At 41.7% G+C, this 17,968-nt stretch overlaps 3 protein-coding genes across 11 annotated transcripts in view; 1 reads left to right on the plus strand and 2 right to left on the minus strand.

The window, feature by feature from the left end:
• Positions 1-169, minus strand: part of NME7 (NME/NM23 family member 7) — a 93,143-nt gene extending 92,974 nt beyond the window's left edge. Inside the window, exon 1 of one of the 2 annotated variants that reach the window (XM_084523151.1) lies at positions 96-169. In XM_084523151.1, the coding sequence (XP_084379277.1) occupies positions 96-98 (3 nt within the window). In that variant the 5' untranslated portion in view covers positions 99-169. The remainder of the gene's footprint in view (positions 1-95) is intronic. The other variant, XM_084523152.1, reaches the window with a different exon arrangement.
• On the plus strand, positions 112-7,488 carry BLZF1 (basic leucine zipper nuclear factor 1). 2 transcript variants are annotated; one of them, XM_084523138.1, is made up of 7 exons: positions 112-209; positions 957-1,013; positions 2,034-2,473; positions 3,162-3,361; positions 4,318-4,446; positions 5,033-5,252; positions 6,073-7,488. In XM_084523138.1, the coding sequence occupies exons 2-7, from the start codon at positions 995-997 to the stop codon at positions 6,256-6,258; spliced, it is 1,194 nt and encodes a 397-aa protein (XP_084379264.1). In that variant the 5' UTR covers positions 112-209; positions 957-994; the 3' UTR covers positions 6,259-7,488. The 2 variants fall into 2 exon arrangements, with proteins under 2 accessions (XP_084379264.1, XP_084379265.1); XM_084523139.1 differs by lacking the exon at positions 112-209 and adding an exon at positions 781-870.
• Positions 2,517-17,260, minus strand: CCDC181 (coiled-coil domain containing 181). 7 transcript variants are annotated; one of them, XM_084523068.1, is made up of 7 exons: positions 17,093-17,260; positions 13,490-13,650; positions 11,962-12,936; positions 9,804-9,950; positions 9,025-9,179; positions 8,280-8,452; positions 2,517-2,934 (listed from the first exon to the last, which is right to left on the minus strand). In XM_084523068.1, exons 2-6 carry the CDS (start codon positions 13,625-13,627, stop codon positions 8,290-8,292), a joined length of 1,578 nt encoding a protein of 525 aa, XP_084379194.1. In that variant the 5' UTR covers positions 13,628-13,650; positions 17,093-17,260; the 3' UTR covers positions 2,517-2,934; positions 8,280-8,289. The 7 variants fall into 7 exon arrangements, with proteins under 7 accessions (XP_084379194.1, XP_084379188.1, XP_084379189.1 ...); XM_084523062.1 differs by lacking the exon at positions 2,517-2,934 and having other exon boundaries at positions 7,585-8,452; XM_084523063.1 differs by lacking the exons at positions 2,517-2,934; positions 17,093-17,260 and adding an exon at positions 15,796-15,862 and having other exon boundaries at positions 7,585-8,452.
• Between the last annotated feature and the right edge of the window lie 708 nt (positions 17,261-17,968).

Raw genomic sequence — 17,968 nt, forward strand, 5'->3', positions numbered from 1 at the left:
CCGGCCTTCCGCTGCGTCCCCTAACCCCAATCCCAGTCCTAATCCCAGTCCCAATCCCAATCCCATCCCAATCCCATCCCCAGCCGGGCGCTCACCATGGCGCTGCCGCCTGCCCCCGCCGTTCCCTAGCAACCGCGGCCCTGCCCCGCGGCCGGAAGCGGAAGCTGAGGCGGGCGCTGGCGGAGCCGGGCGCGGGGCTGCCGCTGAGGGTAACGGCCGCGGGGGGGGGCGGCCGTTGGGGTCGGGTTCGAATTCGAATTCGAAGCTGGATTCGGATCCGGATCGGGACCCGGGCCCGTCACCGTCTCGTGCCCTGGCTTAGCTGGGGGAGGGGCGGGGGCTGAGGGAGCCCCGGGAGGGGAGGGGAGGGGAGGCTGCGCTTCTGCTTTCTCGTTTTCCTTAATTTTCCGTTTCTTTACCTTTTTTTACCCCCCACAATGCATCCCGGGGCCTGGGAAGCTGGCAGGGGCCTGCTCCCTGCCACCAGCGCCGTGTCGGGCGGAGGAGCGGCCGGGAGACGTCGTTTCCTCCCCCTCATGTCCGCCCCGAGCACAGCGCGGATTTGGCTTTTTTCCCTGGTGATCTCAGGCTGTCTGTGCGTGCCCCTCAGGCTGTGCTGCGGGGCTGTGGTACTGTCACGGGAGTTTGAGCGGTGGAGGTCGAGCAGCAAGAGCTGGGAGGTCAAGTTCAGTGAAAGAAGAAGCAAATGCTGGAAGCTGCGTGGCCTTTTAGCTCTTCTAGGTCCTGGAGTACTTTTTTTTTTTTTTTTCTGCTTGCTTATTTATTTATTTTTTTTCCCCTTATAAATTACTTACAACTTCCAGCTCATGGCAAAGAGCGTTATCAGCGTGCCTGAACTGAACTTTCAAGGTTGTACTAGAAAATAGGGTAACCCAACGTTAACCATCGGTGCTATCTCGCTAAAGATTTTTTTTTCTTTCTTTTCCTCTCCTCAGATTCATGTAGTTAAGAAGAACTGAGTGCTAAAGAGAAAATGACATCCCTAGAAAAAGGTAGGTGGTTCACGTGATGTCTAAGCAGACTGGGTTACAAGTACTTTAACCTGAATTCTAAAGGCTTATTCCCTTTATTTAGCTGTTAGGAAACAGTTGTGTGGCCTCATTGCTGCAGTGAAAAACAAAATGCTGCCCAGTTAATGCAATGGGTTTTCGTAACCTAGTTTTGTATGGAAAACCAAATCTGTCACTTGTTTTTACGGTTGTCTGTCAGTCCTACTGTGGTCTTTACAACCTGGTGGTACTGATTCGACCAACTTGAAAATTGGGCAGTGTAACGGCACCACTGCGGTATTTTTGAAATTTTGGATAGAGGATGCAGACACGTGTTACCGCCCACAGTTTGAGAAGTAACAGCAGCATGTGTAGCTGTGTTGTAAGACACTTTCCTGCCTTTACCCATTGTGAGGAAACTTTAATATTTAACTCAACTGAAAACTTGGTGAACTTCAGTAAAATGAATGTCAGTGACTGTTATGTTTACTTGGCAATCTAGACCAGATTGCAGCCTCGCTGGGAGTACTGGAGGCCATTGATTAGAAATGAAGTGAAACTGACTCGTTCACAATTAAAACGTACAGCAGATAGTACTTTAAACCTCTTAAACTTCTTATGGCATTAGTAGCTATGTAGCTAGTAGCTGCTTTTTATTGTTGCTTTTAAAATAGGCCTGCTCTCATTCTGTCAAGCTCCCAAAATGTGAAGTTTGCTGTCAGCCTATAGGTAACATTGTCACGATTTTTTTTCCTTACTAGCTCTTTCTCATGTCTGCATCTACCCAATCTTGTATGGCAGCCCAGAATTAATACAATTCAGATCAATGATTTTGTCTTAATGAGCAATACACACTTAAGTAATGACTTCCTAGATCCTAACTTGTGCTGTAAAGGACTGTTTTACACGTGCAGTGTAAAATGAAAATCTCCACCTTTAGAGTAAATAAAGGGAAGAGTTGCAATGAAACCATAACAAAATGAAAGGTGGTAAACTTCTCCTTCCACTCTTTCTGAATTTTAGTTGACTATGCCTCGTCACCCATCCGAGGACCTGGAGATGGCATGGAAACAGAGCAGACGGCTGAATCGGTGGAAGCAAGCACTGGAGCCAACACTACGAACCATGTCATCCACCACAGCCCACAGAAAAAGACAGTCTCTTCGCTGAGTCCCGGAGTTCTGCAGCTAGGGAAAATACACGCTGATAAATCAGTAGAGATCGAAGCTATGCGTATACTAGTCCCCAAAGCAGCTATCACCCATGTTGTTCCAACTAAAAATGCTAAAGTAGCTAAATCAGTGGGACATAAAGGAGATCCGTTCCATCAGTCGGATGGCACTGTAGATCCCAAGAAAGAACAGACAGAGTTGAAAAATGCACTTGAAAAGCTAAAGAATTCAGAAAAGCGGTTGTTACAGGATAAAGAAGGTCTCTCTAATCAGCTTCGTATACAGACAGAGGTAAGAAATGAAAGGTTTGTGTTTTTTTTTCCTCACACACAGATGAGCAGCTCTGGTTTATTTAGACTGTTTGTGAATAAAATCAAAGCTAACTGCTGTGACACTGTAGCCTTGAAACAAAAAGTTTTCTTTTTGAACTTATCAGCTAAGATATGGAGTAAAAGTGCAACTGAGGACTCCAGTATGGCTTCTCTGTCAGCAGATAAAAGTATCAAAGGCGCAAAGCTGGGAGAAACACACTAGAGAGCTGCAGGGAAATGTATCTTTCATGAGAAAAGTCTTTACTCCTCAACCCAACTGCTAAGTAAAAAATGTTACCGTAGAAAGGGGGATTGTAACTTTCAAAAGTAATAAATGGATGTCTTGTTTCCTCCTTTGCTATCTTAACTGAGTCAGGACTTGAACGCTGCTGAAACTTTCTTTGTTTCTTGTAGCAGATTTTCATTCTTCCTCTTTGAACACTGTTAAAATTTAAGCAAGAAAGTGTTAACATGTATTAGTCTTAAAAATGTATGGCTTACTGAAGTGTATTGTGAGGCTTAATATACTCTGCTTTGGGTAGATCCCATGCTGGAAGGAGGAAGGCAACTTACAGTTTGGTATTTGCAGTAAGTTGTGCTGCATTCAGAAAGCAGAAGGTGTTTCAACCTTCTTTTGGTAATAATAAGATAGTTTGGTCTAATTCTAGGTGAATCGGGAACTGAAGAAATTGCTTGTTGCTTCTGTTGGGGATGACCTGCAGTATCACTTTGAACGCATGGCTCGTGAGAAAAATCAGCTTATCCTAGAAAACGAAGTCTTGGGCCGGAATATGTCTCAGTTGTCTGAACAACTGGAGCGCATGTCTATACAGTGCGATGTGTGGCGAAGCAAATTCCTAGCGAGCAGGTATTCCTTCTCACAGAACTGTTACAGCAGCATTTTGCTTTAGTCTTTTAATTCACACACCCACTGCAACGCCTGCGGGTGTTCTTATTTATATATGCAGAGCCGCAACAGCTATAAGACACTTACTATGAAGTTTCAGTCTCTTCGAAGATATAAAGAAAGTAAACTCCTTGTAAGTCTAAATAATTCTGCCTTTCAAAGGTAGTAGAGTGGGTCCTAACACTCCTAAAATCTTAACTCCACTTCTTGTCAATGTAGTAAGACATGTCCAGTATAGGGTTTAAAAATATCTTCCAGGACAGCTGTCTTGACTCATCTATTTTTTTCCCCAAATAATCCCCATAAAATAATAAATTTGTGGAGAAGTTGATTTGATAAACTTTTACAGCGATTCAGGGATCTACTGGGAACAGCAGAAAGTGGAAAAGGAGGAAGATCTCTTCTTTAAATAACTCGTGTTACTAAGAACCCTACTGATACTTCTCTAACCGTATGCTAATGGGTAGCAAGAGTCAGGAGCAAATCTTAAACTGGTCTGAATGTCAAAATCTCCTTGGACTTTTAACTTGCTAGGTGTAGTTGATTTACCAGATCGGCAAATAGCATCATATGATTTTAATCTTCTACTGTAGCCATGTATAACTCGCTAAATTTTAATTAGTGATGTTTAATGCATATTGTGGAAAAGCCTTACTGCATCAAAGAGACTGTAATAGAATAGTCTCCTTCATTTAAGTTGCTGGTATTTAGCAGTTTTGTCATAGAGTGAATGGTAAGTAGCCGTAGCCATCTTACATGTCCTTAGTAATTATGTTGATACAGGCCCTGAGTGGCAGGGAAGGAAGAGGAACAGCAGCTTAATCCTTAGTTTGAGCTGATTAAATACTGCCTGTCGTAGAGTTAAGGTGACTTTGAAACTGCTCACTTAAATTACTGATCGGAAATTTCTTCTGCAGGGTTATGGCCGATGAGCTAACCAATACCAGAGCAATTCTTCAGCGTCAAACGCGGGATGCACAGAGCGCAATCCAGGATCTGCTGAATGAACGCGATCAGTTCCGTCAAGAAATGATTGAGACACAAAAGTATGATCTTTCTAATCCAGATTACCTCTCTGCAAGCTTTCATTTCTCTCAGTTTATTATGGGCTGGAGAAGAATCAAATAGATTTCCTTTGTTCCTGTGATACTTAACAACAACAACATGCTGATGGATAGTATAGTTGCTTTTCAATCTTGGAACTGAAATAGCCGAAGTAGCATTAATTCTTACTGCAGCATTCCCTGGAGGTGTGAGTTCTCAGGGGTCTTATACTGGGGAACTGATACCTCTCAGATACTGACCTCCTATATTTAATCGCTTACTGTCTTGACTTCAAGTCTCCTCTGTCTACTTCCAAAACATACAGATTCTTCTACCTGTATTGACTTCTTAATGCTTATCCAGACAGATATCAAGTAAGTTTCACTGGTATTAAAATTCTGTATTGGTGATGCATGGCCGTTGAGAATAGCCTCTTTGCTTCCTTGTTTAAATACTAAACCTTCTTTGGTGGACATTTTGACTTGTGCAGTAAGTTTTGGGAAGAGACAATTCCTCTGAAGCGTGCTGTTTGCTGACAGTATGTTTTTTTTAAAAAAAAAAAAACACATTTTTTTCCTTTCTGTGCAGGTTGCTGGAGGAGCTGATGGTTTCTCTTCAGTGGGGGAGACAGCAGACATACTACCCCAGTGCCCAACCATACACTACAACAGAGCTAGCAACTGTGAACTGTAAGCTAGCCAAAGCTGTAAGCTCACATCTTCTTGGAAATGTTGGAACTAGCAGTCCAAAAAAGACTTCAACAGCTGTGGAGTTTTGCAATACCCCTGCTGAGAAAATGGCTGAAAGGGTAAGAACCCTTCACATATCTCCATCTGTCATCACAGCACTGGGTTGTGCTGCCATAAAGCAAGACTTTTCTTTCTGGAAACTACTTAATATCTTATTTAAAAGCTACACCCAAGGGAAACATGCTGAATGGAGCTTTCTGTTTGATATTTAAAAAACAAATCTGGAAGAATAAGCAGAACAATATAATACGTACTGTTTTCTTTTACTGTCCATAGCACCACAAATGATTGTGTCAAAATTTGTTTAGACTTAGTGTGTCAGGAGAAAGCCAACTGAAAATACTTAAGTTTAAAAAATGATAGGGAGAAGAGATCTAACTCAGGTAGGAATAAATCATACTACTTCAGGAGTAGTTTCTGTTGCCCTAAAGATAGTATTGTTGAAGGTGGGAGGAAACACAGAGAGAAGCTGTATCTCTTCCAAGATAGGGTTCCACTACAAAAAAGCTTGATGTTTAAATAACAAACTAGACTAACAGTCTAGTCTGGAAGTAGTTGAAGTTTAGCAGCAGAAGGCTCACAGTACCTATTTTTTTTTTATATATGTATATTGGCCTCACTTATTTTTGCTCAACTAAGCTCAAGAGTTCTGTTATTCTCAAAATCATACCTTGAATTTTGATTGATATTACTAATTCATAAACAGTACTTAATGCTTTTATATTGAGAGTCTGGATAGATGGCCATTTTTTAGTTTTAAATTTAAAATAAAGCTGAAAAACTCTGCTTTTGAGCAGAAATCCTTCCTAGCTGTCACAGAACGATAACTCTTATTAACCTTAATAGATACATTTTCATTCTCAGCTTTTCCATCTTTAGGTTTTACGTGTACTGGATCCAGCTGCCTGTACAGAAACATCATCAGAAGCTTCCTTTTCTGAGACTTCTCCATCTTCCTTCCTTTCCACAAAGAAGAATATTGGAAGGTTTCATCCTTACACAAGATACGAAGATATAACTTTCAATTGTTGCAATCACTGTCAAGGGGAGCTCATAGCCCTTTAAAAACACAGCAAACGCAACTGCACATGCACTCTTTCTGAAGAATAACACTAGTTGATGTTCAGCAGGCTTCCTTTTTCCTGTTTCTTTCCATAGGGGCACATTTAAAATTGGAAATCCTGCACTTTCTGCTTCTCTGCCACTTGAAGTCAGGGACTGACAGGACTTCCTTAGCCTGTGAAATACTTCTACTGTTTTTCAGTCTAAAAAGCTACTTATTTCCTTCTACAAAGGCAAGACCAAAATGTTATGCTGGTCCAAGTTGTACAACATAGAGATCCCCTTGATTAGTTGAGGTTTACAGTCTCATTAACAAATCTTAATGAATCTCTCGTTAGAGGGAGACAAAAGCATAAGCTATACCAAAGTAAATGAAGTATTATATGGTAAAATAATAATATAAAAATCAAAAGACAATGGAATACAGTCAGCTCCATGTTTTTTTAATATTATTCAAAGTGAGGAACTGTCCTCAAGTCTATGTTCAGCCTTTTAAATTTAGTAATATAAAGGAGTGTGTGCAATGAGGCTTTACAGCTGTAAGCTCTGAAAGAGCATATGCAGTATTGCTGCCCTCCTCATATGGAGAAGGGAAAAAGAGCTTGGATGAGCTCTATCTATAATATATAAAAGGACCTGGCTTTAAATGGATTCTAGAAAATGGGGGAAGGGAGAGGGGTGATAAAATGATGCCTTTTCCATCTATTTCAGCTTCCAGAGCCAAGCTGTTAGGTGAACCTCAGCAAAGAAAGTCTGATGTAGCTCCTTTAGTACACAGTGCTGAAACCTGACCTAGCATTAAGAACTCAGTCCTTGCCCAAAGTCTTCCTGGATGTTACAGGAGGCTGATAGTAAGCACTAAGTTTGCACAAGTACTAATAAAAAGAAGTATTTTTACTTTTATGATTTTATTTTCTTGATGTTGGTTCAAAGAGATAGTCCAGCAGATGATCTGCTGAATCCAAAGAAGCCTATTCAAATTTAAGTTGCACATGTAGAGGAAATTTAGGAGGACGCAAATACACATTTTGATCTGTTTTCTCTCCCATATTTATCATATGTAGTTGTCTAGTTAGGAGAAAGGGTTTCTACAATGGCTGCCTTCCCCCAGTTTTTCTTTAAATCTCATACCATGCTCAGAGTATATAAGTTACAAATTCCTACTGTTTCTGGCCATGCTTTGGGTTGCATGAAGAAAACTACAATAAACTTTCTTTGCTTACTTTAACGTTACAGTTTTGGATTTAATACAGCTGTATCTTTGACCCTGCCTTCCTTTGATTTCATCAGTCACCTCAGCATATTCTCTTGTATCAACAGTACACAGCATCAAGGGTGACATAGTTTATTTCAATAAGTTTAGCAAACATGGACATGTAGACAAGGAATCCAGCTTCCTTAATAGTGGTAAAGATCATAATTCACATTATCTTTAATTTCATGAAGTATAAAACTACTGAATATGTGTGCATCGGTCTGGCTCAAATAAATAAGTTTCTGAAAAAACGATGCGAGTTCACATACGTGTTAGCCTTCAGTCACCACTTCCTCTGAAATAAGTGTCCTCTGGCCTAGCCAGGACAGCTGGTCCACAAGCCAGTAGAAAGCAGTAACTCAAAGATTCAAGAAATAGCATTTTCCAACAACACAACAAGTTGTACAGGCATCATCACAAGCAGAAAACAGCAATATTAATCCAGCAAAAATTCACCATTTTACATAATAGCCTGCATCCGGGAATTCATGGTGGAGTTCAGTAATAAAGTGCCTTTGAAAGGGGAGTATGTATTTGCCACCCTCGCAAACAGATCTCGCTCTCATTTAGATTTGGTCAAACCAAGAAGATCCCTGAGTTGTACATAAAAGCAGGCTTTTCAACAAAATTCATTACGAATAAATAGCAAAACCATTGTCAATGAAGGGAATTGTTAAACTCACTTGAAAGCTTTAAAAACACCACAAAGTCAGTAGCTGTAAAGAGCCATAAAAATTAAGAGGGTTGCCCCCAAGAACTCTGTAGTTACCTCTAAATTTTCAACAGTAATGGTCTCTGAAGCGAAAGGATTTAGGCTCTGAACTAATGCAGTGGATGTTCTGCATCTGTTTTGCTCTTCTGGCTTCTAATCTAAGCTGCCTCGCTCGCTCTTTAGCAGCCAGTTCTTCTGCTCGTTTTTCTTCTCTCTTTCTTTTTAGCCATCTGTGGAGAGAGAAACAGGACTGACAGGTAACAACTGAAATCTTTATTTCATCCATTCAAAGGAGGCTGGACCCCGTGTGACTAGAGTCACCTGGTGCTTCAGGATACAGATGTTAGGGCCAACTAAAAGCCCATCATTCCCAAACATGAGAGGTACTACTTTTCTATCCTAGCACTCCTGGTTCTGCATCCACATTCCCTACCCCCTTTTGTTGAGCTGATTCAACTTGCAGACTCAAGAAAAAAAAATCACTTTACCAGATAAACTTTGTGCCCGTTTAATAGACTAAATTGGCACATGACTGCTTTAAAACAGGCATAAAGGGCTAGGGGAAAAGGATCTCTCTTTTTCAGCAGAAGCAATGCGCTAGTTCAGCTCCGGCTGTGACAACTAATTTCACAGCAATGAACAAACATCAAAGAACTGATGTGTTTTTTCTACAGTATAAACTAATGAGGGCATATTCGCTCAAAAAAAGACTTCAGCATTCAAGATGTACTATAAAATGACAGCCTAAGTTGATACACTACAAAAATTTCAAAATGGCTTCCCAAGGAATGTTTCTACTCACTCTTTGAAAGCTCTGTTGCATTCCTCTGTTCTTGGGAAAAAGGCAATTCCCTCTGCCTGCCGTCTCAAAATTTCTATCTGTTTTTCCTTCATGTGTTCTTGGTGCTTCTTTTTAAGCCATAACTTGAAGGCTTCTTCTGGATTCCTACTCCTGTCCTATTTAAATAAAAGACATACATACATGAGACTTATCATCAAATGACCTTTGTATTAATCATTTTATTATAATTTTTCAACTCCACTGGCATTTCCATCCACATTAGGGAAATGTATTTTATAGGCAAACAACCATATGCTAATCTGTCATTGAATACATAGCAGTATGTTTAAAAAAAAAATACTAAATTTAGTTTTTCAAGCCCCTTGCTGCAAGACAGAGGAACTTCAGAGTATCTGAATCATCATGGTTGGTCACGTCACATGCATTAACTGCTGGCCAGCAAGTTCTGATGGTAATGAATATACTTCAAAGGGTTTTCTGGCTTGTTCACTGCTGGGCTCAGTAAAGTCATTCACCTGCTAAAAAAGGGCATCGCTGTACCTCCTGTGATTTTATAGCTATTAAGGTCACGCGTGGAGCTTGTACGGCATAAACCAGCCTGGCAGGCAGAACCATCCTGAACATGCAAGTCAATCTAGCTCTTCACTGAAACAATATGACAAAAACATTTCCCATCACTATGAAAGTTCATAAACTTCACTAAGAACAGAGGCTTATAATCCGTTTTTCTATTCAACCAGAGCAGTATAACTCCCAGTCTCACATTATGGTGATCTTACTTTGCTGTTCAAGTTTTCCAGCTCCTTTGCACGACGAATTCGTTTTTCTTCTTGCACTTGTTCCTTCTTCTTCTGTAACCAGGCTCGAAATACCATCTCATTCTCCCTTCTCTTCTGTTCTTCTTGTTCTTTTTTCCTTTCTTCTTCCTTGTATGAGATTAAGAGTGAATAAAAATCTTGCTCATTAAGATAACTGTCTTAATCTGCAAAGGCTTCTTTGTCAAAGTGGGTAATAAATGAGCCATTTGAATTATATCTGACACAAAAATACTGATGGAACAGGAATACTCAGACTGCAGCAAGCTGGTACTGTTTTTAGGAAGAAATTAGTCTGAGCACTTCCCCAGCGCATGTTGCATTTACCTGTTTTTTGTGATTACCTCCATTTCCATGATACATCCCAAGTCATGGGCATTTCAGTAGCTACAGGTCATCTGCCCATAACAAAATGACATCTGCCCAATTAAACTGATTTGAAGCCAATCAGAGCTAATTGATGCATTTTAAATATTAAAGAAACCCTCAGGCTTGATAGACCATTAAACCCTAAAGGATAGTTAACTGCTCACAGACTGCTGGCACTACCGTATTAATGGAGATTTTTTTTTTTGGACATGAAGTTGAAATGCATTTATTCACAGAATTATTAATAGCTTAACACTTTTCTCAAGTTTAAAAAAAATGATTTTTACAAAATTGAAAACACTTCTTGTAATTATTAATCACATTTTAGCTTACAAGTATCTATAAATAGCAGAAATGGTTTCAAACAATGCTTCAGAAAACTGAGGAGGACAGTTTAACAGGTTTTAATTCTCTGACACAAAAGCTGTAATCCCCATTCATTTCCAAAATCTACTCTTCCTGTGCATAGATGATATTCCTCCCACTCACACACAACTTGCAGACAGCATCCTACAAACTTACAATTTCCACTCTACTGAAATGAAAAAAAATAAAACAACCCAAGCACCAAAATGAGGCAGATGGATTCAAATAACGTCAAGAAACGTTTCGTGCCTGTGAAATCCACAGTGTTAGTTCACCTTCACAGATGAAGAAATACAGTACTACATTCTTACCTTCTTCAGGAATTAGCCAATGAAGTAGTGCAGACTACATTAGCCTAGTAACAGAAGGTTGCCTCCACCACACTAATTGTTTTAAATGTGCAAAGAATGCTGTCAAGAGATCTAAACTTGTGTGTACAAATATAGCACATCAGTAATTCTCCACGTTTCATGCCCCTCATCACTGCCATCAGCAAACTTTTCACACAAAACAGGCCAGAACTATTTCCAGTTTGCTTAGAACATCACGGCACAGAAAAACACGTTCTTTTTATTCAAACCATGACCTTACATTTAAAGCACCTGACTAGAACCCTAGAGAAGTGTGAACAGTTTGGTTAGAATCCAAACTGTCTATCCTGTCCTGAATGAATATGCATAGCTTCCTGACGCGATCACTATTATCACAGAATGGTTTGGGTTGGAAAAGACCTTAAAGATCATCTTTGCAGCTCTCCTCTGGACTCATTTTTGACCAGTAACAAAAATGCATGCCCATTTTGAAGTCTTCCTTCCATTTCAAACACACATACTACTTTGTTCATAGATCTCACAGCCACCCTCCTGTGTAAAATCTTACTTTATGACTAAACACTCTCCCATCTGATAATTGCCTTTTACATACTTCATCAGCACCCACACATGCACCTGCATTATTGTGGTTAATGCTAGTTTTCTCCACAGACCACACTGCAATGTATATGTGATGCTGTGTACAATGTTCCAGCAAAGAGTGGACCTGTAATGGAATTTACAGGGAGTCAATAAGCAAAAGCTGTAAGTACAATAAAGAAAAAAAAAAAAAGGCTTATTTATAAAGGATGTATTAAATAAATACTTAATTTCTGCTTTGAGCAAGGGATGGTCCTATACCACTCCATGGTTTTGGTGTCTCCTTGTATTGTTTTTTGTTTGTTTGCTTTTTGTTTTGTTTTGTTTCTTAATAAAAAATAAAAGGAAAGGAAAGGAGTTTTGAGACATTCTGTACAAACTCCAGAGAATTACTATTATTATTACTAAGTAAATGCCCTGATCATGTGGCCTTCGTGATGGTCACTGTGATCTGCTCATTGCCTCTGTATCTTTACCTCTTTCCTCATTTTTTCCTTCCTTTGTTCTAGCTGCTTCCGCAGTTCTTTTTGTCTGGGAGAAAGACAGTAAGTGGAACTTCTCACGGGCACATTTGCAGATTGTGCTCTTGGCGGAGTCTTCCGTTTTCCCAGACCTCTTGCAGCATTGATAGCAGAGTTTGGACGATACTTAGGGTTAGATGGGGGCTTAGGGAAATACACAAACTCTTCGCCAGCAGGAGACAAAGAATGTACACCTGGTCTTACAGGAGGTACTTCCTTCATTTGAGAGACAGCACCAGAAGAACTGGGGTATGATTTTGGAGACGTACGTTGAGTTTCAATATCAGTGAAAGAAACACTTATTGGGGGCAAGAATCCCTGGCTTTCAATATCACGTAAACTTAGAAGTTCAAACTTCCCATCTTTTTCTACCAGGATTTTACCATCCTTCTGCTCCTCATTCTTGCCAGCATGTGGTGAAAACAATGAGCTTTCCTGTCCCATTTCATTAGAAATATGCAACCGAGATAGCCTATTTGAGACATCATCTTCTCTTGCAAGGTCTGTTTTACAAACTTCAGCATCTTCTGGAGGAGGAACTTCAAGATCCACCAACGTATCCTTAAATTTTAACTTCCGTTCTCTATTCTCATCCACAGGAGCTTGATTCTCCAGCAGCTTGTTGGCTTCTTCAATCTTTTCCAAGATGTAACGCTTTATTTCTTCGTCCTCTTCCTCATCCAGTTGCTGCTGGTTTTCTAGCTTGGATTCCTGGATAGAGGATTCACTATCTGTATCAGACAGATGATCCCCCTGTTTCATGTCAGACCCAGATACCAAACTTTCTTCATTGCAGGGTTTCACTTTCACATCTACGCCAGCTTCTGAAAGCTGATCTGGATTTTCTTCCATTTCCTCACTGTCTTCCTCAAAGGTCTCCACAACTTTAACATTTTTTCCTTTGATATGTCCTTCATTTCTTTCAGGACTCTGAAAAAATAAAAATAAACTATTTATCTCAAACTGTTCTCCCAACAAAGAACAGTATCAGAGAAACAGAAAAGGAACAGCAAGAGAGGAAAGCAGTACTAACTACACTATTTTTTTAAAACAGGCTGTCAGATAGATAATGTCTTAACAAATAGCTTTTTTTGGTGCTAACATCTTTGCTACAGTTTCTCCATGTTAACATCTATACAAAGTTTAATCAACCATGGCTGGAGCAGTAAAGCAATCAGCGACAATACGAAAAGAGAACAATGTGTTGCACAAATACTTGAAGGAGCCTGCACTGAAAGCAGAAGTACTTTGTACTGAACATGTTATTTTCAATGAACATTGAATTTTCTGTTTTAAGACAATTATAAGCAAACTAATAATTTCATTGAATTATTTTTCACTACAGTTCCAAATAATATTCCTTCTAAAAATTCAGCAAACGTACCTACACTTCTCAAGCCACACTGATTTTTGTGCTTTTGTGCTTTCATATTACTCTTTTGTCCTTCTAAATAAGAAAACTAGCAATTAATTTAACAAATACCTCTATTTCACCAAGGTTTTCTTTTTCCTCTTCATTAATTAGCCATTCAAGGTCTTTTTCAAAGTCATCCTCATATTCTCCACTTTCTGTTATATCACCCATATTTGCCAGATCACCTTGGTCATCATTTTCACTCATTTTGGTGATGCCTTAGAGTAATACTACAAAAGAAGGAAAAAATGTTTTAAAACTCCAGTGACACACGAGCACAGAATGTTGATATCTCCCATGGCACCCACATCAAACTTGGCAGCAGAATCAACACAACCACGCTAGATAGTGCTACAGCACCTCAGAACTAAGGAGCATTAATGGCCTTGAACATGAAAGGTTTTGGCCTTTCCAGCTCTGGCTAGCAGGGCAAGATCTAAGTCAAAACAAAACGAAACGTACTCAGTAACCAGTCAATCAGGTTGGCTATAGTCAAATTCATGACAAAACTGAGGGTAAGCCACTGTAAGGATGGGATCTGGCAAACAATCTTTTCTCTTTGTACCCACTGCTGTCTGCTGGAGTTGCTGCTGTCTCTCACAGGATAAACCTGCATCATTTACAGTACACCATTACACGAGCACAGCATAGCAGATGGCAACACAACACGGGATGTAAGAATTAGCTCTGACCCCAAATGGCCCTGGAACAGCTCTTTCCTGCCTTTCCAGACAGTAAGGGCCGCATCTGGACTTCCCAACCTGTAAGCATTTTGTAGTGTTTTGTAAAAACTCTTCCATCCAGAAGCTCCTGATTAAATTCCTTCAAGGTTTTAAATTCTGGTGAGCATCTTTGAGTTCTCAGATATTTACTCACACAAACGCCAGCTCTGACTCTTAAAACCCTATGTACCACAGTTGACAACCATTGCTCTTTTAGACCTCAAAATTTAGTCAAGATTTAGCTACAAGAGAATAATGGTAAAGCTGGATACTTTTATTGCAAACTTGTTTGTATGCAAACTTTACAAAAGCTCCTCTTTTTGCTTGAACTGCATTTTGGTCAACAGAATATGACAACGAAGCCCCATCCAGCCTGGCCTTGAGCACCTCCAGGGATGGGGCACCCACAGCTGCCCTGGGCAGCCTGTGCCAGTGCCTCACCACCCTCACGACAAGAATTTCTTCCTAATATCTAACCTAAATCTCCCCTCTCTGAGCTTAAAGCCGTCACCCCTTGTCCTCTCAAGGCACACCTGCCACCTATTTTCCATTTTTAGGGCGGAAGGGGCAATGTACCCGGTGCCTGGCTCCTGCAGAGCCTCGCAGCCCCTCCACACCCCAGCTCCGCCTCACCAAGACACCGCCCGCCCCGGCCGCCATGAGCCGCCCCCCCCAGCTCCGCACCGCCCGGCGCCGTCGCCATGGCAGCAGCACGGGCCCCGCTCCCCGCCGACGGCGGCCCCCGAGGCCCAAAGTCCGTGTGGCGCCGCCCCGTCGCCATGGCGTTATTTTATTTATTTATTTTTGGTTCCTGGCCCCCCGCTGCTGGCGAGAAGCAGGGTCAGAGGGGGGAGCTGCCGGTGTCAAAATCGGAGCTTTTGTCAGTAAAAATAGCGCTGCGCCTGCAGGGAGCTTGACCTGCTGCATCACGTCACTCTCAGATCACACAGCGTTCTCACTGAACTTCGAAATGTAGTTGAAAAGAATAATAAAATAAAAAATATAAACAAATAAATAAATAATAATAAATAATAATAAATAATAAAAATAAATAATAAAAAAATAATAATAAAAAATAATAAAAAATAATAAAAAATACAACCCCAAATAAATGACGTTCTGCGCTGGAGGAGCCAGCAGGCGCAGCAGCAGGGCTGCATGTTGTGGGTGCAGGCACTGACTGAAACAACGTCCATGCTGGCTGGATTGGCAATGGCACCTGCCTTTGTGGCACGTGCAGCATGGCGCTGTACCTCCCAGCATGGCATCCAGGGGGATGGCCCCCCTCAGGCCTCCTGCCGCCACAAGGCTGCAGCAGCACGATGGCTGTGGGCAGAGAGGAGGGAGGTGTCTTGGCTGGCAGCACCAACATGGTGCCCATCACCTCATTCTCAACATGGCGCCCATCACCTCATCCCCAACATGGCGCCCGGTCCCCGTTTTGAAAACACAACAAACAAACAAAAAAAACCCCACATCATTAACTGAGCTGAAAATGACAATCTACAAGTACACCAGAAGGCCAAACACCTCAGGGACAACATGTTCTGTGTCCCAAAGGCTTATGTAAATAAAATAAAACCCAGGCAGAAAACAGCCAGGAGTAAATTTAGCCTGGGCATCGATAGCTCTAAAGGTCATGAGGACAGTTACCCTTGCACTCATAGCAGGGGGCTAAACTGCCTCAAGGTGGGTTTCAGGAGGTTTCTGAAGGCTTCTGGTGCAGGGGTTTCCTCTAGTGCTACATACAGCAAGAAGAGAAATGGGTTTTGACATTGTTTTCAGCAAGTAGGAAGGGCTCCTTGGTATTTACCTGAGATATACATGGTTCCTGCTGCACCTGGAAAAACATCAACCACTGACCCGCAACCCAGGGTCACTTAGGTATCTCGTACATGAAGATGACACTCCGGAATTTCAATTTTCCGCATTTTACAGACAGGTGGCTTAGAGAAGTTCACAGCAGACTAAAATAAAGCTTTGATATTCCTCCCGGTTCTCTTTGTGCTCTGCTTTTATCGTAAGACCATCTTTCATCTTACAAGCCAGTGCTACCGCTTTCATTCACAAGAGATGCTTTATTCCACTAATTACACATCGGTGTGATTTTAAAACAAGGATTAGACCCAGTTGCTGGAATATCAAGCTATAATCCTTAATAATGATATTTAAAGAATGTAAGACATTTAAAAATGGTATTTTAGGATCAATCTATCAATCTATCGCATGCTTGTGTTTGTGAACCCATATGTCATTAAGTTTAGGTTTTCAGGTGTTCCTTTCTGCAAGGGAGCTACACAACACAGTTGTGAAGAAATGCAATGAAAACAATAGCTGAGCAATGCAGTGCTTCAGGGACAGGCCCCAACACGTTGGTTGCTTTTTTCCGTGTCACTAATACATCAGATGCCACCTTTAGGGAACAGAGAAAGGCTGCATAACACCTTCAGAGAGCTGTTAAACAAGCACCGTAACACCTTTTATATGGTTTGTAGGAAGCAGCTGACACTGTCAAGAGTCACTAGGAATAAGGTCCAGAGCTGCCAGTCCCCTGTCCCTTTCCATAAGGAAAGTCCCTATTTCCTTCCCAAGTGCTTGGTTATGGTGACACTGATAGAACAGAAAATGTGATCACATCTGTGCAGAGCCCTCCCCTTCCCCTGAAAGCTCTGCCAGAACAGCCTGCTGTTCGAGACACAGAGAGACACAGCACAGTAGAGTAAAACCCTGCAATGCCTTGGCAGGCTTTCGGGGTCAGTGCTAGCCCAGGGTCACCACAGTGGGGGCTGCCCACTGAACAGCACCCTCCAGCAGGTCTCACCCTGCCTTACCTTTTGGACACAGCAAGCCTCTCCCCCTGACAAGGATCCCAAAGTCCAGAAGCCATGCCCAGGATGACCAGCATCACAGCAAGCCCAGCGCAGGATGCACAGACTGAGCTGACACTTACCTCCAGCAGCACCCGGCACAAGCTGGAACAGAGAAACAGCCACCGTGTCCCAGGGAGGCACCCTGGCCGTGCGTGGTATTTATCTCGTCTCTATCAAACCGCAGCGTGCGCTGTACCACCAAGGCAGGGATTCAGCTCCGTGGCAGTAGCTAGGCGTCTCTTCTCAGCTCTCACTATATGCAATGGGAGGAGCAAGGGGGATTGCCACGGTTCACGTGGACCTGCTTTGCTCACAGGCAAGAGCAGCTTCAGGATTCTTGTCACAACACCTTTCACCGGTACCAGCGACATGCAATGCTTGAATCTGCCTTGAAACATAATGCTATACTATCTGAGCTACTAATTACCCTCTTGCTGTATGCAAGCATAGATTTTAATCCCTTGCACAGCCAAGAAGCTCAGGCTGGCATCCCTTTACAGCTAACTCCTGTATTTACCCAGAGGAAGCTGATGAATGAAATTCAGAAGCCTAACATGCTGACAATCCTATCCATCCTGCCTCAGGGATAAGGCTCTCAAAGAAACACTTGCAAGGACTGCATTTTTTCCTAGCAAGGACTGCATTTTTTCCTAGCACACACCCATTCTCTCCAACTACCACCCATTTTTTATTTTTCACCCAGCCCTACAGAAGGCTTGCTGGCTACAAACTGGCAGTGGATATTCAGAGAGCAGTTTCACCTCCAGCATAGCCTGCGCAAGCAGGTACAAGCCATCTCTTCCAGAATCACAAGACAGGAATGGACAGCTTTCTAAACCAGTCAAGTGTGGCATGTCAGGAGAGGTAATGTATAGTGTTTCTTCCTTAGGGCCTCAATTTCATAATTGGGTAGATGTGAATAGAAAGGTCCTCCTGTACAGTAAACCTGCACCTGC

Source organism: Aythya ferina, assembly GCF_964211825.1.
Source record: "Aythya ferina genome assembly, chromosome: 1".
In the NCBI taxonomy this organism is placed as follows: domain Eukaryota; kingdom Metazoa; phylum Chordata; class Aves; order Anseriformes; family Anatidae; genus Aythya; species Aythya ferina.